Raw genomic sequence first — 23,244 nt, forward strand, 5'->3', positions numbered from 1 at the left:
AGGCTTAAAGGGGGCTTTGGGTCAAAGACCTGTAGGAAAGGGGGAGCAAGCCACACGATGTGTAGAGGAAGGAGGCTCCAACCAGAGGGAACGGTGAGGGCAAGGACCTGAAGCCACAAGGGGCTCAGCAAGTGGGAGGCAGAGGATGAAGAGGCCGGAGTTCGGGGGGTGGAAAGTGTGAGAAGGAAGGGGAGGATGCTGAAAGGGAGGATGGGTGATATGTGTGAGACCTCCTCGACCTGTCGTGAAAACTGCCTTCTACACAGAAGGCAAAGGGGATCCTTGAGAGGTCTGAGTGACACGATGCAGCTCCCACTTTGGCTGCTGTGTTAAATAAGGACTGGGCTTGGCCGGGGGCCAGGGTGCACCAGCAAGAAACAGGAAAGCCAGTCAAGAGCCTTTCATCCAGATGAAGGCTCAGGGTGGAGTGATTAAAGGTAATAGTGGAGGAGTGTTGAAAAGCTCTGGTGGTATTTTGAATGCCAAACGACTGGAATCTGCTGACGAATTGGATGTGTATGTAAGAGAAGGAAATTAAAGATGATTCCGAGGGATTTGGCCTCGAGGGGACTAGAAGGGTGGAATTGCCATTTACTAGACTGGATAAGTGGAGAAGGCAATGGCACCCCACTCCAGTACTCTTGCCTGGAGAATCCCAGGGACGGGGGAGCCTGGTGGGCTGCCTTCTATGGGGTCACACAGAGTCGGACACAACTGAAGCGACTTAGCAGCAGCAGACTGGATGAGATACAGATTTTACCCATGGAAGAGGGATGTGGGGCAGATCAAGAGTTCCATCTTGAACGTGCTAAGTTTGAGATGTCTTTTCAACATCCAAAGGAGAGCCGTCTTTGTGAGCCTAGAATTCTGGTCCAGGCTGGAGTGTTCAGCTTAAAGTAAGCCAGCAGGCTGAATGAGATCACTACAGAAAGGGTAGATAGAGCAGAAAAGGGCTCTGAGCACTGGCCCCTGAGGTACTCCAGAGGTTAGGGAGGCTATGAAATTACTTGGAGAGTAAAATGATATGTAATTCAAAATCAACCAGACATATAGACGTCCAAACTGGCTAGCCTCTATCTTCCTTGCATTTCATAAGGTTGAGGTCACCATTAAATCAGAAAGTAGGCATGAAGTCATATGACACCCCCTGCAGACCAGGCACTGAATCAGGCACATGAATTGCCTTATTATCTCATTGGATCTTCACAAAAGCCCTGCACAGTAGTTATTGTTGATCCCATTGCCCAAGGTAGAAAACCAAGCCTCAGAGAGGTCAAGCAACTCACTTCAGTTTACACAGTGAAGAAAATGGCAAAGCCAGCACACAGCGACCACCAGTCTGTCTCCAGACACCCCTAGAATCCTCTGGCTCTCCCTTATTACCAGACCTGGCTTCTCAGCCTGACTCACATCAGAATCACCTGTTGGTTGCTCAGTCGTGTCCGACTCTTTGCAACTCCATGGACTGTAGCCCGCTAGGCTCCTCTGTGGGATTCTCCAGGCGAGAACACCGGAGTGGGTTACCATTCCCTCCTCCATGAGGTTTTCCTGACCCAAGGATCAAACCTGGGTCTCTTATAGGCAGATTCTGAACCATCTGAGCCACCAGGGAATCACCTGGGATCATTGCAAAACTGCCCGGACCCTCCCCAGACCTATTTCCTCCGAATCTCTCAGGATAGACCCGGGTATCACAGGTTTTACAGCTACCTGGGAGATTCTAATGAGCAGCTGGCACTGAAAACCACTGCCTTTGACCACTTCCTCTATTTGTGCACAGGTATGCTCCACTGTGTTCCAGAAAGGATTTCACCTGTTCATTTGCTAATAAAACTGACCATGTGTTTATGCTGATCTGTGAAAACCACAATTCTTTGTGCTGTGATTAGATATCTAAGTTGAGCATTCAAAGTTTAAAGAAAACTGAGGGGATTAAAAAAAACATTATTTCCAGAAATGGTTTCCAGGGTTTTCTTCCTCTGCCTAAAAGTCTTGTGAATGACGTCTTGGCTCCCCAATCATTGAAACAGATGAAGGGCAGAAGAAGGTTTAGGTTAGCAAAAAATTTTCTAGCCAAGTTTAACTACAGAAATGTGAGTCAGCAGGTAAATAACTCTGATTTCTCATCCCAATCAGAACTGCCTTGTTCTTTTGTGTCAGAAGACGTCTCTTCTGAGGCCTATGTTTATCATAAACATGGTACCGTCAAAAAGGAAATTACCAGCAGAGGGTGATTAATAGCCATGTTGACAAAACAAAAAGTGTGGGTGCATTTGGGTCGCTGTTTGCTCACATTTACTGCTTAACTACGATTTGGATGCCTTCTGGAAGTTCCTCTGTCCATTAAAAAGATTATCAATGCGAGATCTTAGGGAAAACTAAATTTAGGGTGTTGGAAGCTGTGGCAGAATGGGAAGGTGCCTGTCATATACATCAACCTCTCATTGCTGCTGCTGCTAAGTCGCTTCAGTCGTGTCTGACTCTGTGCGACCCCATAGACGGCAGCCCACCAGGCTCCCCCGTCCCTGGGATTCTTCAGGCAAGAACACTGGAGTGGGTTGCCCTTTCCTTCTCCAATGCATGAAAGTGAAAAGTGAAAGTGAAGTCGCTCAGTCATGGCCGACCCTCAGTGACCATGGACTGCAGCCCACCAGGCTCCTCCGTCCATGGGATTTGCCAGGCAAGAGTACTGGAGTGGGGTGCCATTGCCTTCTCATTGGCTCACACTTAAAATGTTCCAAGTGTTTTTCTTCATTATATAAAAACATATATTAAAAAATCTGTAAAACTAGGCATAGCTTCCCAGAGCCAATCAGATGGGGCCAGTTCTATGTTGGTGACCATGTTACATCTCTTCCGAGGACCCTATGTTATTTTTGTCCTGTGAAATTCTCATTCTATTTTTGAGGTTTCACATCCTGTGATTGTGAATATTAGGCACATTTTTCTCTTTAGAAGACAAATGGCTCTTCCTTCACAGCCCAGAAAGGGAAAAAAGTAAGCTCCCACTACTTCTTCCCACCTGTCTCCATGAATATGGTGACCCCTCCTGGAAGCTATCGCCGGCATCTGAATGAAGCCTCCACGGCTTCAGCTCTTTAATACATTCTTGAATTCCCTGTCTGCTAATTACTCCTACAATGCTGTCAGACAGGTGAGGGTGTATCTAATCTTCCGAGGCTGAAACCTTCTATTGGTAGAGTTAAATGTTTCATTGTCAGCATCTGGTGAGCCGGCTCAGGCCATTCATTAAACATCTTTTCCAATCAGAACATACCCGTTTCAAAACAGAAATAACACCAGCTGCTCATTTGGGTCTTTTCTTGCATCTTTATTTACATAAAACTTTCAGCAAAGGGGTAGGATTACAGCCCAGGTGATTGAAGGCTAAAATACAGTCTTTCCTTTTCTGATTGGGCTGGGAAATGGTCATCGACCATCTTTTATTCAAAGTGAGTAAAGGCTGGTTCTCTAAGCTCCTCTGTCAAAAGGAATCTCTCTTTTCTTTGCAGACCTTTCTTTTGTAAATACTCTTTTCCTTGGGTTTTTCACCTTCCATTATTCTGTGTTAACATCATCAAACATCTCTTTCTTCCCGGTTCCTGGGTGCTCTTCCAGATCACCATTTTAGGCATGTAGCTTGGTGGAGGACACAGAGCTGGGGACCAGTCTGCCTGTGTTCACATCCCAACTATACCCTGTTGCTCGCTGTGCATAGCCTTGGGAAGATTTTTACTCATCTGTGGCCTCTGTTTTCTCATCTGAAAAGTGGAGATAATAACAGTAGCCTTACTCACATTATAGATATTCAGTTCAGTTCAGTTCAGTCACCCAGTCGTGTCCGACTCTTTGCGACCCCATGAATTGCAGCACACCAGGCCTCCCTGTCCATCACCAACTCCCAGAGTTCACTCAAACTCATGTCCGTCGAGTCGGTGATGCCATCCAGCCATCTCATCCTCTGTTGTCCCCTTCTCCTCCTGCCTCCAATCCCTTCCAGCATCAGTCTTTTCCAATGAGTCAACTCTTCACATGAGGTGGCCAAAGTACTGGAGTTTCAGCTTTAGCATCATTCCTTCCAAAGAACACCCAGGACCGATCTCCTTTAGATTGGACTGGTTGGATCTCCTTGCAATCCAAGAGACTCTCAAGAGTCTTCTCCAACACCACAGTTCAAAAGCATCAATTCTTCGGCACTCAGCTTTCTTCACAGTCCAACTCTCACATCCATACATGACCACTGGAAAAACCATAGCCTTGACTAGACGGACCTTTGTTGGCAAAGTCATGTCTCTGCTTTTGAGTATGCTATCTGGGTTGGTAATAACTTTCCTTCCAAGGAGTAAGCGTCTTTTAATTTCATGGCTGCAATCACCATCTGCAGTGACTTTGGAGCCCCCAAAAATAAAGTCTGACACTGTTTCCACTGTTTCCCCATCTATTTCCCATGAAGTGATGGATATGAAGAGTGAATAAGCTGATGTTGGCACACGCAGAATATCGTCTGCCTGACCCAGAGTAAGCCCTGTGTATTGGGTTGGCCAAAATAGTCATTTGGGTTTTTCCATATAATGTAACGGAAAAAACTGAACAAACTTTCTTGGCCAAGCCAAAAATGATTTTTCTGCAGTCTGTATTCCACCTGCCAACATACAAATAAAGGCCAAAAAGTCCGTGAGCTCCAGATACAGCTTCTGAAGTCCTCCCAGAGACGGGATGACTAAAATTACTGGAGAGATTGTTCCTCTCTCTTAGTAATGGCCTCGGACTTTCCGTTTGTACCCTTGTATTTGGTCATTTTCCTGTTCTTCTAGGCCTAAGTCTCCCTTCTGGATAAAGGGAGGTGTATTTTTATATATTATTATAGTATATATTTTATAGGGCTTCCCTGGTGGCTCAGACAGTAAAGAATCCATCCTCAATGCAGGAGATCGGGTTCGATCCCTGGGTCAGGAAGATCCCCTGGGGAGGGGAATGGCAACCCACACAGTATTCTTCTTGCCTGGAGAATCCCATGGACACAGGAGCCTGGTGGGCTACAGTCCATTGGGTCACAAAGAGTCAGACACGACTGAGCAACTAACACTTACATAGTGTATGTTTTATAATATATAAAATGTTATATGTTTGAATTCTGGTTTTGAAATGTGAAGGATAGATCTCTTGTACGCCATCTACAGGGAAGTAGGAAATTAAGTGAAATAAGTTCAAAAGACACAAAGGACATTTTTCAATATATTTCCTCTCCTACTCCACAACTCAATACTCATTTCAAAGTTTGAATTCCATGGTTAGTCCAGTTTCTCTCCTTCCTACCATACCAAATATATATTTTTCCTATGAATTACAACCTTCACCTGGAGGAATGTGTAAATGATTCTCTTTATAGTTCAGTAAAGCAACTAGGAAAGTTTAACAAAAACTTACACTTACACGTCAACTTACACTTCAGTTCAGTTCAGTTCAGTCACTCAGTCGTGTCTGACTCTTTTGCAGACCCAAGGACTGCAGCACGCCAGGCCTCCCTGCCCATCACCAACTCCCAGAGTTTAGTCAAACTCATGTCCATTGAGTCGGTGATGCCATCCAACCGTCTCATCCTCTGTCGTCTGTCCCCTTCTCCTCCTGCCTTCACTCTTTCCCAGCATCAGGGTCTTTTCAAATGAGTCAGTTCTTCGCATCAGGTGGCCAAAGTATTGGAGTTTCAGCTTCAACATCAGTCCTTCCAATGAACATACCAAATATATATTTCTCCTATGAAATACAACCTTCTCCTGGAGGAATATGTAAATGATTCTCTTTATAGTTCAGTAAAGGAGCTAGGAAAGTTTAACAAAAACATCAACTTACACTTTGCATAGCTAAATAACAGCTGACTAGATGAAAAGAAACGGAACTCTGAGTCTTCCTAAGTGTCAAGGGGAGGGTGGTAGGAGAGCCCTGTAAAGACTGTAGACGGGATGTTTGGGTCCAGTCGGTTGAAGCACGTGGCCAAAACTCCCTGTGTGGATTTCCACATGTCCCTTTTGGTCTTGTATGCCATCTACAGAGATAACCATAAGATGCTTTTCAGGCCTCAGAGGTTGGGAATTAAAATTCCACTTGTACTTACCTGTGAAACTGGTATAAGATTGTCCTGTTTTTCGGTCAAAGGTCTAGCCAAGGGGGTTGTTAGCCATCCCCTGGCTGCTGCTGATGTCGCATTTGTGTTCAGTGATTTGGAAATGCCCTCATCTACGTGGATTCCCTGAACCCATCTCTGGGACGCTGAGAAAACTAGAAAGCTCTTATTTGCATATATTATTTAGTTGTACGTCATTTTAGATGTCTCCTTCTACTTGAAGGACAAAAATCTTTTCTTCTATGGTTCAGAAAGCAACAACAGAAGTCCTGATGGTGATGGGACTTCCCTGGTCATCCAGTGATGAAGACCTCGCCCTCCAATGCAGGGACATGGGTTCCATCTCTGACCAGGGAGTTAAGATCCCACATGCCTCAGAGCCAAAACACCATGACATAAACAATATAAGCAAGATTGTAACAAATTCAATAAAGACTTTAGCTATGGTCCACATTAAAAAAAGAAACCTTAAGGAAGTCCTGATGGTGAAGTCACACCAGTTAAATGGCAGTTTTCAGTTACAGATGGAATGATAGGAAAAGAACAGGGAAGCACATAAAATGTAAATCATCAGCAAGGGAAGGGCAACCCAGTGTCAAAATACCTAAAAGGGACTTGCCTGGTGGTCCAGTGGCTAAGATTCCATGCTCCTAATGCAGGGAGCCCGAGTTTGATCCCTGGTCAGGAACTAGATCCCACATGCCACAACCAAAGATCCTGCAACGAAGATTGAAGATCCCAAGTGCCACAACTAAAACCCAGTGTAGCCAAATAAATAAAAATGAATAAATACCAAAATAAAATACTTTGGAGAATTTGAGCAAAAGACCAGTCATTTAGATGGGCGTGAATGAGAACAAGTCACATAATCCATGACATCCTGTCTGCCTTCCTAAGGGAATCTGCAGGAGGTGGACTTGCTAGCCTTTAGAATGTTCCAGAATGAGTTTCAGGGGACACCCTAGGCAAGCCAGAAGTAGGAGCATAATGTAATGCTGAGGGCTGTGCAGACTAAACCCCACCTGCTCCCACAGGCCACAGCTCAGGACGACTCTTGACTAATCTGGTGAGCCTCTCTCTGACGGACGGCAGGCCAAGCCATACCCACCAACCTGGAAGTGGGTTGCCATTCTTTTTACTCACTCTAAAAGAGAGACAAAAATTAGAATAACCCAGATGCTTACTGCATCCATTTTGCCCGTCAGCTTTTTTCCTAGATGGCAGTGCTGTGCTTCCTCACTGCCCTGTGCCGTGACTCTGGTTGCGTGGTGTTTGCTCTGGCCCAGCGCTCTGTCGTCTCTCCTGGGTCAGTGAGTAAGAACACGAGCTCCGTGAAGGCAGGGGCTCAGGTGGGGCTGGTTCAAGGCTTCTCTGTCCATGGGATTTTCTAGGCAAGAATTATTTACCGCACCTGGAATAGTGTCCGAAGACTTACTGTTTACCAGACATTGTGTACTGTTTCATTTCTGGTTATTAAGGGGGAAAAAACCTACAAAGTAGGTATATTTTACAGACGTGAAAACAGAGGTTCAGTCACTTGCCCAATGAGAGTAACAGGGTGATAAGTGGTAGGCGTGGGATTCCACCCAGGGCTCTCTTGTGTCTTGTATCAGCCTTCCTACCAGCTTACACTGTACTGCCTCCTGTAGGCTACTGGACATAATAAATTATAAACCTCTGTATGAAGCAACAGCTATGTTAACTGAAAATTAGCTTGCTTTAGGATAATCCTGAAAGTCTTTTCTAATCAAATTCTAAAACTATTGTGTTTTGGAATCATCATTTCATGTTCTATAAGTGGCACGTAATTGCCCCTTTGTTGGTGGCTCAGATGGTAAAGCATCTGGCTTTAATGCAGGAGACCCAGGTTCGATCCCTGGGTCAGGAAGATGCCCTGGAGAAGGAAATGGCAACCCATTCCAGTACTCTTGCCTGGAAAATTCCGTGGATGGAGGAGATAGTCCATGGGGTTGCAAAGAGTCGGACACAACTGAGCGACTTCACTTTCACTTTCATTTTAGTGGTTGGAATAAATCAGCATCAACAAGTTTAACTTTCTGTGAGCATTTGTCTCTGAAGAGAAAATGTGTGTGTGTGTGTGTGTGTGTGGTGTGTGTGTTGGAGAGGGGGACCCAGACTAGCATTTAGTGATGCTGGAAAAAGAGTGGCCTTCTTGGATTACATTATGATGGGGAGACCATGTATCCCAGTGACTCTTAAAGGCAAACATGGGCTTTTAAGCTGAGAGATTCACAAAGAAGGAAGAGATAGAATTCAAATAACAATGTGTAGGACATTTGAAGAGTAAAATTATGGATGTTTCTAACTAAGAACAAAGTGAACAAAAGTGGGAAATCTCCATGACAACTAGAGAGCAAAGCAACTGGATTCCAGATTCGCCTGCAGCTCTCTTCAAAACTCCTTGGAAAGTCTGAGAAAGCATTTAAATGGAAAACAAGTCAAGTGAATTCAGACGAATGAATCTCTGAGAGATAGGAAATGATCCAGGTGATTGGAGTATACTCTCTCTTAGGGAAGTGGGAAAGTAAGTGAAATAAGTTCAAAAGACACAAAGGACATTTTTCAATATATTTCCTCTCCTACTCCACAACTCAATGCTCATTTCAAAGTTTGGGTTCTGTGGTCAGTTCAGTTTCTCTCCTTCCTACCATATCGAATATATATTTCTCCTGTGAAATACAACCTCCTCCTGGAGGAATGTGTAAATGATTCTCTTTATAGTTCAGTAAAGCAACTAGTATTTGTTCTTGTTCAGGCTTTTTTGATGGGAAACATTGCTTCATCCTCTGTTCTTAAATAATCGATCATTCGTGTATTGAGTGGGGGCTCAGCAGTAAAGAATCTGCCTGCAATACAGGAGAGGCAGGAGATGCTGGTTCAATCCCTGGGTCGGGAAAATCCCTGGGAGAAGGACATGGCTCCACACTCCAGGGTTCTTGCCTAGAGAATCCCATGGACAGAGGAGCCTTGCAGTATACCGTCCATAGGGTTGCAAAGAGCTGGACATGACTGAGCACACACACACGCACCTGTGCTCAAACACTGCAGGAGATTAAAGGACTTTGCCAATGTTCAGAGGGAAACAAAACTTGTACAAAAGAAAGTCATGGGATCATAAGCAAATGCTAAATTTATGGGATGCAATTGTTGCAAGAAAGGGGACCCCTTCCAGGGCCCAAGAGTGGGCTCTTGTCTAACACTCAGAAGTGAGTTGTCCAGTGAGACACACGTGCCGACAAAGCAAAGACTTTACTGGGTAGGGGCGCCCAGGCAGAGAGCAGGAAGGTAAGGGAACCCAGGGTGACTGCTCTGCCACATGGCTCAGAGTCTCGGGTTTTATGGTGATGCGGTTAGTTTCTGGATTGTCTGTAGCCAATCATTCTGACTCAGGGTCCTTCCTGGTGGTCCATGTATGGCTTAGCCAAGATGGATTGCAGTGAGGAGGATCCTGGAGGATTGTTAGAACATATGGACTGGAGTCTCTTCTCTCCTTTTGACCTTTCCTGAATTCTTCTGGTAGGTGGTGGTTTGTTAGTTCCAGGAACTCCTGTTGTAAAATAACTCATGTAAGTGGTTACTATGCCTGGCCAGGATGGGTGGTGTCAGTCAATGGGTCCCCTAACACAACTCAGAAGAGAGGCTTCATTCTTCAAAAGAAGAAATCAGTAGGAAGCCCACCTTCACAGTGGAGGAAAATGTAAAGATGAGCCTGCAAGAACCCGTAGAATTTAGTCACCCAGAAAGAAAGGACAAGATCTAGGCGGGGGCTCAGCATTCACAAAGACACGTGCTAGGCCTGAGCCAGTGACAGCAATTGGCAACTGGGAGTTGATGTAGAGAGCAAACATGCAGACACAGCAGGGAAGGAGGGTGGACGAAATAGAGAAGAGCGTTGACATATATGCGCCTCCGTGTGTAAAATAGCTAGCTAGTGGGAAGCTGCCATGCAGCACAGGGAGCTCAGCTCAGTGCCCAGTGATGCCCCAGAGCGGTGGGGTGAGGGGGTAGGAGAGAGGCCCAAGAGGGAGGGGATCTATGTACTCATAGAGCTGATTCACTTTGTTGTACAGCAGAAACCAACACAACATTGGAAAGCAATTATACTCCAATAAAAAAAATAAGGTTAAAAATAAAAAGTGAACCATTGTCTAATTCTGCCTCTACCGCCTAACCAATGTATGATGTTAGGCAGGTCATTCTAACCCTCAGTTGCCTTGCGTTTCATCAAGGAAATCGCCACTTGCTTCTTAGGGCTGTTGTAAGGATTAAATGAGATAATGCAAGCAAAGCCCTTACAAAATGGCAGTGTCATAATCCTTCTCTATTGACGTTAAAGGATAGAGGACTTGATGAATGGGCGCTGGAAAGTCATTGTAATTCTTGAGCAGGGTCTTGGCTTTAATTAATGTGGGTCTTAGGAAGATTAATCTGGCTGTGGTTTGTAGGATTGATGAAAGGAAGAGTCTGAAGACAGGGGTTTCTGTCAGGAGGCCCAGAGTCATTTGGCTTGATTTTATAAGGAACTGAATTAGGAAGGTGGCCGTGAAGACTGAGGGAGAAGGACAGCACTAGATGGAAAAAAGACTGTCCAGAACTTGGTGACTTGATCTACAAGTCAACAGACAGATGGAGTTAGTCAAAGATGAGCCCCAAACTCTGAGCTGTAGAAACCAAGTAAGCATGTGCCAGCCCTGCACTCAGAAGGGAAGCCAAGGTGATCGGGGCAGAAGCTACAGAAAGCAGGTCCCAAGAAGGCAGGGATCTGGTCTGTGTTATTTCTCTTTATGTCCTCAGCACTAGAAATAGTAACTCACATATAGCAGAAGCCCACAAAGTATTTTTTGAATGAATGATGGATGGATGGAATGAAAGAATGAATAGATGGTGAGAGCGTCATGCATCTACAAGAAAAATCTGAACAATTATGTAAAGTAGATGGTTTTTATTTTTTACTTATTTGGCCATGCCAGTTTTTAGCTGTGGCATGTGAACTGTTAATTGAAACATATGGAACCTAGCTCACCCACCAGGGATAGAACCCAGGCCCCCTGCAGTGGAGCGGGGGATCCTAGCCACTGGGCCACCAGGGAAGTCCCCGTAAATGGTTTTTATATTTTGAGTATAGAGCAGCCTTCTATATAAAGGTCCATATTTAACCTAGAGGGGAAAAAAAAAAAAGTATTTCTCAGGAAAAATTTAAAAACCATCCATCCAATAGAAAGAGGTAACTGTTAAAACTTAGAAAACTGATACAAAGGGAATTTTCTAATTCAGAGAACATAAAATAAACATGTTCAAAATAGGGGAAAGAAAACCCCACTTGTTCTGGTATGTATTATCCTTCCCATCCTGGGTATAGGATAAAAGAAACCCCTTACTTGCTTGTTAGAAGAAGAAAGCTCGCACTTGAAGTTCTTACTTGGCAGATGTCAGTTGAAAGCTCTGCTTATGGAATATGCCGCAGTGTCAAAGTCTGTTGGATAATTTTAGACGAATGTGTCATGTGTGACATGGAAATATGGCATGCTCTACATTAGTGATTTCCCAAGTGTTTGGAGCAGGTAGTAATGTGCTGAGAAAGTGCTCTTTATCTCTCCACACAGTGTACTTGTAGAGCAGTGGGGAAATGCTTTTGGTGGAAATTACTTTAGTCAGAAAAAGAATCCATTTACAATATGCGCCTTCTAACATCTTTCAGACAATGCATTGTATTAAAGAGGCATTTTTTGATTAATGTTTTATAAACATTTTTCAGCATGACAGCTTAAAGTCCCTGTAAAATTGTAAATGCGTGCGTGGTGTTCACTTCCATAAAGTCAAACGCCATCTCATATAGTCTAGTCGGATCCTGTCAACCACAGTGACACAGAATCAGTACCTGGGAGCATTAAAATTAATTTGCTTCATTTATATTACTGCAGTGATCGCAAGATGAAAAGAGTCCTATATTTAAATTTTACTTGAAAAAGAAAACTCTTTCGAGTAAGTTTGTTTGGTTTTTTTGAAATTATTGCCCCTTCTTTTCTCCCTAGTTAATGAATGGAGTGAAAATGGAGTGATAGTCTACACAGTAACTTGATGATGGGGTCTGGATTAGCACAATTCTAATGCTTCAGCATTCTCCTTCTGAGGACTAAGATGCTCAGAGATGAAGGCGAAACAGTAGCTGACCCTAAAAAGCCCACAGCTTAGTAAGGGTCAGACACACACACACACACACACACACACACACACACACACGAAGCAAGCAGTAATAATAAGTGCAGCAAATGCTAGGCTGGAATGCACCTCAGTTAGGTAAGCCTAGAGCAGAAAGGAGGCTTGAGACAATAAGGATGACTTCCCTGAGGAGGCAAGTTTGGGAACTGAGGGCTTAAAGATTGAGCAGGTCAAGAAGTGTGACAAGAATTCTGGGCAAAAAGAGAGCTCATTGGCAAAGATCAAGGGGCGAGACCTCTTGAGCCTGGAGGAGGGGCAGAGCTAGAAGGAGAGGGTACTGCGCTCTCGGTGGCTGGAGCACAGGGGGAGTCGAGGGGCGGGGTGGTGAGCTGTAGAGGGGTTTGCACTCAGTCTGGCTCCTGACTGGAAAATACCCTGCACAAGACAAGCCTGAAGGCAGAGAGCGCGGTTGGGGAGAGTGCCGGGGCACAGGTGAGGCCCACCGTGCCCTGAAGGAAGGTTACGGGTAGGAGGTATGAGTGGTCACCCCGGGGCTGCTGAGCCTCCTTGGTGAGGCTTTGTCACATGCTGTAGTTAATCTGTTCAGCGAGTGCTCGTTGAATGAATGAGTGAGTGATGGGGTGAACTATTAAAAGGCTGGGTGAAGAGGATGAAAGGGCGGTGCATTACATGGGCTTCTGGAAAACGAGATCTAGCCCATGTTCTCTGATTTGACTTGAAGATCAGGTTTTGCCAAATTCATGGCCAGGTGACAGAAGTCGCAGGGTGGGAAGTGCAGTGGCAGGTGCTGGGAATCTCTCTATTGCATTTCCAGTGTTCATCCTGACGGTGCTGGAAACCCAGCCAGGAGGCCCTAGGACAGAGGTCATAAACTCACTGCTTCCAAGCGATCGTGGCCACTGCCTGGACCACTCAGGTGTGGAGAAGTTAATTCTCCTCCCCTCACTCACTTCTCCCAGCTTCTCTTTCTACTCTGACTCTTGAGAAAATGAAAAGGCGCTAAGCAGAAGCTACTGATTTGGGGCCAGAAGGGCAGACAGGGAGAAACTGAAGGAAGGCATGGGAAAGAAAGACAGACCCAGAGGGGCCTGCAAAGACACTAATGATTGAAAAGGAAAGTGACTCATTGTATGACTGAGAAGGAAGGGAGCATTCCAGACCAAGGGGACAGAAAGGTTCCCAAAACAAAGAGCTGGACTCTGGAGTCTCGGTTCCCTCATGCAGGGACTAGCGTGTCGTGAATCCACCCTGAGAGGGTAACAAGACACAGCAGAGGGACCTGACCCTCATCTTTGGAAGCCAAGTTCTCCTCTCTGATTTTATTTGCAATCATATTTTTAACAGTCACCAGGAAGAGTGGCGATAGGAAATCTGATTAACAATGAACAAGAATAAGAGACTTCACTGGTGGCCCAGTGGCTAAGACTCCATGCTTCCAATGCAGGGAGGCTGAGTTTGATCCCTTTAGGGAACTAGATCTCACATACCTCATCTAAAGATCCTGCAAGCTGCAATGAAGATTGTAGATCCCATGTGTTACAAGTGAGACCTGGGCACAGCCAAATAAATAAACAGTGAACCAGAAAGTATTGCAGGCTCACAAAGTGGTGAAGGGAAATCCCTGCTTTGTTTGACAAATGGCTACAGCAGCTGCCAGTCATGGTAGAACTGTCTCTTGAGGTGGATGACTGTGGTGCCAGGCTGAGTGAGAGAAGGTCTGTGTCTCCAGGGTGAGTCAGGCAAACGCACCAGCCCATCAACCCAGGGACACTTAAACAGCTGGAAAACTGGAAAGTGGAGAGGGGACAATGAATAGCCGGAGCTGGGGGAATAAAGGAAGAAGTTGGAGATCTCAGAACCTATCAGTATAAGTCTGGAGAGGAAATGAAGGTCAGACTTCCTAGGAGGGGCGTAAGGGTATCCAGTGGGGCTAACCCCCAGGCACCTGCCCCTTCTCCAGACTTCCTGTGGTGCCCTCTCCAGGCAGAACCATGCACGGAGCCATGAACTGATGAGGAGGAGGATGTTTGCAGAGTCCCAACCCCGTCAGCAAATATGTACAGAGGAGTATATTGGAAGATGAAATGAAAGAGCTGAAGAACCAGCCCGGGGCCAGAAGAGAACTTCACATGCATGGTACTAGGGACCACAGGAGGTAGAAGGTCAGTCGTGTGCTGGAAGCTTCTGGAAGTCAGCTTCCGTCTGGAGTTCCCTTGCAGCTATGAGAATAGGCCTCACGGTTACTGAGCTCCTGGCTGATGTGAAATCACAGGAACACCCCTGTGAGAAGCAGGGGAGTCCAAGGTCTGCTGCCCCGGGTGCACTACTGGGAGGAACCCGAGGGGAGAGAGTCCCAAAAAGACTCTGGATCAGAGAGCTCTTTGCAGCCCAGGTCCTCTTCTGCTTCATGGAGCCACCATCCCCAGGACGTCTTGAAGACCTCAGAGGCCTTGACCCCAGCCTGACACAGAGAACTGGAAACGCAGGGGACCTGGATTGCAGTAAAGATCCCACCTCTTGGGAAAGTTACAGCTTCTAGGCATTTCATTCATACAGGAGAGCCCTTGACAGCACCTGGCATCTAGTTAAGCGCCCACTGCACTCAGAAACATTATTGTCATCATTACTGTTATCTTTTCATCACGCTACAGTGAGCTGCTGAGGTCCTTTCCATTACGATACCTTGTGTATCTTGCTTATTGGAGAGGTAGCTCTGCGACTGTAGCTGTGAACTTGCTTTGGCTTACTGAAGAACGACACAGAGCCTGCCGGGTGTAGCCAAGAAAATGGAACTCAGGTGATTTAGCCCAGCAGCCATGGGCCTTGAATTTTGAGTAAGAACTCCCTGCTCTGATCACTTTTAGAAACAAATACTTCCGTATTTATATCATTTGCTCCCTTTATGCCCTGCTGTTACTCCACCCCACCCTCCAACTCATTCACATCATCCTTTTGGGCCATATAACCTGAGAATTTCCCTGGTGGTCCAGTGGTTAAGAATCCACCTTCTAATGCCAGGGACGCAAGTTCGATCCCTGGCTAGGAAACTAAGATCCTACATGCCTCAGCACGACAACAAAGATCCAGAGCAGCCAAAAAAAAAAAAGTAATAGTCTTTTCTGAAAATAGGAAGAATATATGTTTAGATTTTCTTCGTTTCTCATTGTAATAACTTTCTGGAACCGTAATATTGGATGTTGCTAATTCAAATCCAATAAATGGAGTAAGCATATTACATTCAAAAACAAAGCTCCTCTGTTCTTTATATTAGTGAGAAGACAGAAACTGTGCAAGACTAAACATTTGGAGCGTGGAGAGAGACATTGTTTGGGAAGAGTTAAGTGTTTGCAGTTTATGGCAATGATATGTGAGGCTATGAAAAAGAAAGCAGCCATGAAATACATTTTTGCATAAAGGTTTGAAATTTATTAGAAGGTAAAAATAATTGGAAAAGCAGAGCTTTCCTCACCGGGTTATGATAAAACGTTATTTATGGGCCATCATTGCATGTGTTTAGGAGCTTGGTTCCTTTTCAGTGGCTGGTCTCAAAGAAACAGAAAGCTCAGCTCTTAAAGCTGTTCAGATGACAGAACTGATGTGCATACACAGTCTTCTGATGACTGGGCCACATTAAAGCAATTGGTGATAACAGTCAAATCACCGGAGTCTGAATTCTGTTATAGAAGCTTAATAGGTACACCTGCTAGGTAGGTACTTACAAACTCTGCATGCTTTGCCATGGTGCAATAGAGCCGCAGACTCATTTAGAAGTAGTGTGCATTTACCTAAGTTCCGGTAAGACCTTCACTGTGGGGTTTAATCACTCAGCACAGATTTTAGAATTTTCATCTGCCATACACAATACTGCTTAAAGCGCTTTGAGCTTCTTGGCCAAAAGAGTGGGCAAAGCCTTTATGACTGTCTCTTTGGCTAAAGTACCCTCCTCTTTATCTTATCAAATCCTTTCAGCCCCGAAGTGAACTTAGGTGCTTTGAAATGGTGTCTAGCAGGCCCCCCTAAAGACCAGTGGAGTGTTTTACTACTAAGCAAATGATCCATTTTTAACCTCTACTGGTACGCCTCAGTCTTCTCAAAGCAACTGTCTTCCACACTGTCTTCTCTCCTCTCTTTGTTAGGCAGTGAGAGTTACCCGTGCCCTTGAATTGACCCCGTTTTCAGTTTTAATCTGTTCTAGAGCTTACAGCTTTACATAGTAAAAGGAAGATGGAAAGATTTGGTGATTCATTTGAGACATTCCGTTTGGTTCTGTGAATATCCACAGGAGAAAGATGGTGCATGCCAATGTCCAGTTTTAACGGCCCGTGTCTAGTTTGACGACAGACTGAATTTGCCTCTGGGTTTTCTGTCTTCTTTGTTCATCAGGAATCCCAATGCTGAAGATCGTGTTTGCAGGCCACGAGTACCTCTCTTTAATATCCGTCCCCTTGCTCATCTACCACCCGGTGCAAATCCTCCTGGGAAGCGTGCTCGTGCCGACGATAAAGTCCTGGATGGTGTCAAGGCAGAAGGTGAGACTCTAGAAGGATCTTCTTTGGATCCAAGTCACATTGAAGTGCTATTTCTGAATCTTAGCCATTCAAACGTGTTAGCATTTGCACATATAACCTTGTTCTCAAGTACACATTTTCTTAACTAAATTCAGTAATAATGATGCATTAGTCCATTTCAATTTGAACAAGAGAGTTGAGGACCAATTGTTCTACATCAATATAAAAGCACAATGATACTTAAAATGCAGTCTTTAAAACTGTTTTTAATTTGCTCATGTTGAAGGGCATATTACAGTGGAGTAAAGGTTCAGTAAATATACTCAAAATATACATGCCCACCACTCAGATGCCCACCGTCTTTGCCTCGCCTCTTCATTCACATGTGTCCTGATTTCACGTTTTTCTAAACATAACAAGCGCTTGGATTTATCTAGAATGTCGCTTTCTCTTTAATTTTCCAGACTCTTCACAACTTCTTTGTATTGCCAAAATATGTGTTTGGGAATTAAATAAGAGTTCAGTAGCAAACGAGGCCACACAGCAATGTCAGTTTCACCACACTCAGCTCAGAAGCCTTCTTACTTATTTGATATTTGTGGATTTATAAAATTATGTGTGCTAAGTCACTTCAGTCATGCCCAATTCTTTATGACCCTATAGACTGTAGCCCTCCAGGCTCCTCTGTCCATGGGATTCTCCAGGCAATAATACTGGAGTGGGTTGTCATTTCCTCCTCCAGGGGATCTTCCCAACCCAGGGATTGAACCCACATCTCTTACATCTCCTGTGTTGGCAGGCCAGGGTTCTTTACCTCTAGCACCACCCAGGAAGCCCCAAACTATATATCAAATTAAAAACCAAAATAAAACAAAGTGAGTGACTCATACAAAATGGAGAGGCAGCACCTGCTGCAGAAGCACCCATAGAGCTGACTCCTTCCCAGCGGCTCAGACTTTGCAAGACTACTTTCCGCCCACTTACAAGGTGGCAGCTGTCACAGGAGATGACTAGGAGAAGGAGACAGCCAGTGACAGAGCCCCTGCGTCATGTCCTTCAGTTCAGTTCAGTTCACTCACTCAGCCACGTCCAACTCTTTGCGACCCCATGCACTGCAGCACGCCAGACTTCCCTGTCCATCACCAACACCCGGAGCTTGCTCAAACTCGTGTCCTTCAAGTCAGTGATGCCATCCAACCATCTTATCCTCTGTCATCCCCTTCTCCTCCTGCCTTCAATCTTTCCCAGCATCAGAGTCTTTTCCAATGAGTCAGTTCTTCTCATCAGGTGGCCAAAGTACTGGAGTTTCAGCATCAGTTCTTCCAATGAATATTCAGGACTGATTTCCTTTAGGATTGATTGGTTGGCTCTCCTTGCTGGCCAAGGGACTCTCAAGAGTCTTCTCCAACACCACAGTTCAAAAGCATCAATTCTTCGGCGCTCAGCTTTCTTTATAGTCCAACTCTCACATCCATACATGACTACTGGAAAAACCATAGCTTTGACTAGACAGACCTTTGTCAGCAATGAGTCTGCTTTTTAATATACTGTCTAGTTTGGTCGTAGCTTTTCTTTTTCAAGGAGCAAGCGTCCTTTAATTTCATGGCTGCAGTCACCATCTGCAGTGATTTTGAAGCCCAGGAAAATAAAGTCTCTCAGTTTCATGTCCTAAGTGTCCTGAAAACAGAACAGCCCCGCCACCACCTGTTAAGCTCCACGTATGCTAAGCACGTCCAGCCTTCACCAGGTTCAGAGTGTGGACCCTCGAGCCCGGCTGCCCGTTCTGCCCCCTTGCCCCCGTGACCCTGGCCATGCTTCTTCACTTCTCTGTACCTGGCTCTGCCACTCTAAGACTCATGATAACATCTGCTCTTTACCGTTATGGAGGATTACGTGGCAGGTGTTTGACAAAAGCCAGCTGATACGGTCACTGTCATCATCCCTGAAGTCTGGGATTCTCTACAACTGTTTGTAGCAAGCTCCGTCATCCCCACGGAACACATGGGAACTAGGCCCAGAGAGCTGAGCAACTGGCCCAGAGTTATATGGGTAGTGTAGTCAGCAAGAGTTAGGACTTGAACCTTGGTCTATTTGTCCACCACGATGATGCTCCAAACAAAAACACAAGATTGTTTTATTTAATTTATTGCAGTTCATTTACAATGCTGTGTTAGTTTCAAGTGTACAGCAACACGATTCGATTACATATAAGAATAAGAATATGTAGTCTTTTTCAGATTCTTTGCCATTATAGGTTCAGTTCAGTTCAGTTCAGTCACTCAGTCGTGTCCGACTCTTTGCGACCCCATGAATTGCAGCACGCCAGGCCTCCCTGTGGTTATTACAAGATATTCACTATAGGCTCCCTGTGCTATACAGCTAGGTTCTTGTTGTTTATCCATTTTATATATAGTAGTGTGTATATGAGAAGGCAATGGCACCCCACTCCAGTACTCTTGCCTGGAAAATCCCATGGACGGAGGAGCCTGGTGGGCTGCAGTCCATGGGGTCACGAAGAGTCGGACATCACTGAACGACTTCACTTTCCCTTTTCACTTTCATACATTGGAGAAGGAAATGACAACCCACTCCAGTGTTCTTGCCTGGAGACTCCCAGGGACGGGGAAGCCTGGTGGGCTGCCGTCTATGGGGTCACACAGAGTCGGACACGACTGAGGTGACTTAGCAGCAGCAGCAGTGTGTATATATAAATCCCAAGCTGTCATAACTGCTCTCCCCCACTACAAGACTGCTTTTAGAAGGTGAGCCCTAGGTCCCCAGGATTCTGAGAGAGTAGCGTCCAGCACCTTCACTTGTCTTGTTACTGAACAAAACGTAAGCAAACAGCATTCTGTGCTGGGGCCACGCCAGGCTGGGCGCTTCCCACTCAGAGTTGCTAGAGGAGTGGTTTAATAACCTTTTTTTCTTTTACTTTTTCCCCTTTGAAAACTTCCACTTGTATTCATGCTCATGGCTAACAATGTGTATGTACACAATACTCTAGAATTTATAGATATCAATTTTGACAAAGAATGAAGAAAATTTTTTGAAATTCCCAGTATTCCATCAATAATATGCACCCCTAGTAAACTGCAAATTAATCAGGATGAAGTTTTCTTCTAAACGTGTAAAAGCTCTGGGATTTACCCTACAGAGTAACAGAAGCATGTCCAAAAGGGAGACTAAACTGGACAACGCCACTCATTTTTCCCATTTGTACAGAAACCACTCCAAACCAGGAGGTCACCGGCTAATGTGGAGTCATCCAGAAGTCTTGAAAATTATTTAGCCATCCCATCTGGCCACAAAAATAAATAGAAAGTGTCCATCGTAAGGGTATCCACGAGTGTCTCCTCCGCTTTGCTGATAATACTAAGACCCACAGGGACCATCTAGCACACAGCAGACGAGATGAGCAGCCATGCCAGGCAAGGGGACATGCCAGAGGCTGTGGCCAGTGAGGTGGGCGGGTAAATTTGTTTGGATCCAGGAGTTTGGATCATGGGTTGTATAATGCTGTCTAGGCGGGCCTCTTGTTCTTCCTTGTAGCATAAATTATCTGGTGTTAATTGATGATCTCACATTGTTCGTGGATACAGTCCAGCTCTAAATGTCATGTTTTCCTTTCTTGCAGGGAGTGAAATTGATGAGGCCAACAGTATAACAGAGGAGGCGGTCGTTCCGCAGCCATGTATATATGTACAGGATTGTACTTAACAGTTCTGAAGACTTGTATTTGTGAACGTTGCTGCGATGCATATTTTATTTTTTTACACACAAAAAATATGATATAACTGTTTAAAGTGCCTTAAAATGTATTTGACGAGAGCATTATTTCCAAAACCTACTTAGTTGGTTACTGCCAGGGGTGGTACAGTATTTTGGAGTTGTTTAATTTCCTTTTTTCCTAACGCAGAAAACGGCCGTTGAAAGTGACAAAAAAACAAACACGTTTTCCTCGTACCATCTTCGTGCACTACAGCTCTCTCCTAGTTACTGTACTGTTTGAAATGAGGTCACATCATCAGGAAAATGCCCTTCCCGTGACAGTGAATATTTCCAAAATCTTATTTGATTTACCACATGATTCTTTCTTTTTCTGCAACTGTGACATGCCTCTTCCTTATCAACTCAGCAGGGGTCATAGATTGAATAGCTGCTGAAAAGCATATAAGTCATCTGCATTTCTTGATATCATTTTTTAAGACATTCCTTCAAATAGTTTCCACACAGAAATTCCTCAGTTCCATTATAAGAGACTGTGGTGTTCTGTGTCTTAAATTTATTATAAGCTGCTTCAAAGAAAGGGCCTGATGTTTGAGTTATGAGTCAAAGTACATGAGGTTTTGAGATTAAACTACAGGATTTGGGTTTCAGGATTTTTTCAAATTATATTTCAAATGTTTTCCCTTTTTCTTCCATCATTTCTTTCTTACCTGTTTTCCAGCACACTTGGCAACTCCCAAAAGCCAAATGTGAGACAGCGAAATGTTACAATTAGCTTGACTGGCAAAATTAATGATGGATGATTCCACATTCCATAACTGAGACCAAAATTGTCTTCCTGTTACACTGATGTGCTGAGCACAAATTTCCCCTTTTAGCCAGAAGCAGCCTGTTACATCTTTGAATCAAGTACACTTAAGGCATTTGAAACGTTATTAATGAGAATTTTCCTTGGCAGATTTGACAAATGTTTGCAACATTTTTTAAAAAAATTAAATCACATTGCTGTTATGAATAAATGAAAATATAAAGGTCACAGAGGCAAACAAATGTTACATATATACATTGTGTCTAGCTATGTGGAAAGAAAAACAGACACAGAAGATGCAAAACCATTCATTAAGCAAAACAGCAAGTACAGTTAGTTCCCAAATTGGCATCAGCTTGCCGTGGACTAGCCAGTAGTTGCTTCTGCTGTGGCTGGAAGAGCTTTCACGACCCAGTTAGAGAATAAAGTCATTGCTTTGTAGAAATGAGGGAACACTTTTTCTCTGCTTCCTGCACACCATTCTGTCACACCTCTCTACTTTTCATGATTTAACAGATGACACTGGCATCCTGAGTTGCACTGAGGCCACATCATATCTTTAGCAGCTGTTTTGTTGTTATTTTATCAATAACAGAGAGTCATTCCTTAGAAGCTCACCGTGTTTACCAATATCATAAATTTACATTACTGTTACTGCCAGCTCTTATCTTGTGTTACTTCTGAGTCATTTCAATGTCATTGAAACTCATAAATTTCACAAGAGTTAGCCTCAGTGTAAGTTTTAAGGCTAGTGCCAGACCCTGCAAAAATCTATGCTAAACAGGCTATTTGTCAAGAATTCCTGTTGTCAAGAAATTCACTTGTGTCTAAAACTACAGCAATTTTGCTTGGTATTTTTGATGCTTACATATGCAGCACAGAAAGGTTTTTATGTTTTTTTCCTACAAACTTCTTTGAATTTCAGAGTAAATGGAATTGTCTGTCTGAGCTATCATAAAAGTCTTCAGCCTAGTATTAGAATTCTGATTTTTTTCCCCTCAACTGATCTACCTCTGTTGTCTTTCACCTATAGTAGGTGTGACTATGGGATAAAATTCGACTAAAAATGCTATAACATTTTATCTTTTGCTTTAAAAAAGTGTCTTCTGTTTTCAAATAATCTTTACATAGTGAGTTTTGGTGGCTTTATTGATATGTTTATGCCTATTTCTTTTTTTACACAAATGCTGTGCATATTTTTCCATAAAGGACAAAAAAATAAAATCAGATTTTATTTTTAATTCCTGCTTACTGGGATTTAATTATTCATATCTTGAAATATGTCCACGCACTGGTTTACACATTTGTTTTGTCTAAGTGTATTTATGAAAGAACTACATTATATTTATGTTTGCTCATTTTTCCACCTGGATTTTTTTAATGGCTCTTATGAAATTCTATTTTTTAAATGGGTGAGAATATTCATCTTTTCCTGTGCTCTTTTCTAAGTTTTCAAATTTTGTGGGTTCTTTTTATTCTTCCCTCTTCTGGTTAAAACTAACACACCTCTGGCTAATGTTCAGTGTTTATGCTAAATACCAAATTTTTTTAAAAGGATTGGTGAAGTAATGAAGTGGATTATTTATGATGAATGGAAGATGAAAATAATTCTATGATTAAACAAAGATGTTTCAGAAATCACAAGAGAACCTGTGGCTTATTTTTGACCTGGTTTCAAGTACACTCATAATGCCTTTCAAGTTATCTGTTGATTTTTTTTTAATTCATTCCAATCCTCTTATATTATCTGTAGTAAAATGGATATAAGTTCCATAGTCTTCCCATGTATCCATCTCAGTAACCCCCCACCATGCCATACTGTTAAAATCCAGAAGTTAGCCCTTGCTAGTTAGAGATTTTCTCAGCATCGGGGTTGAGAA

The 23,244-nt window shown here is 43.9% G+C and overlaps 1 protein-coding gene across 7 annotated transcripts in view; it reads left to right on the forward strand.

The window, feature by feature from the left end:
* Positions 1-23,002, forward strand: part of SLC10A7 (solute carrier family 10 member 7) — a 319,349-nt gene extending 296,347 nt beyond the window's left edge. For all 7 annotated transcript variants that reach the window (XR_015144154.1, XM_086346478.1, XM_086346480.1 and 4 more), the window contains 2 exons: positions 16,706-16,851; positions 20,465-23,002. Coding sequence is in view for 6 of the 7 variants with exons in the window: in XM_086346478.1 (XP_086202604.1) it covers positions 16,706-16,851; positions 20,465-20,494 (176 nt within the window). In the remaining variant the exon portion in view is untranslated. The remainder of the gene's footprint in view (positions 1-16,705; positions 16,852-20,464) is intronic.
* The last annotated feature ends 242 nt before the right edge of the window (positions 23,003-23,244 follow it).

This window comes from Bos grunniens, chromosome 17 (genome assembly GCF_055505025.1).
Source record: "Bos grunniens cultivar Pamir isolate PY7600 chromosome 17, Bosgru_T2T1.0, whole genome shotgun sequence".
NCBI lineage: Eukaryota > Metazoa > Chordata > Mammalia > Artiodactyla > Bovidae > Bos > Bos grunniens.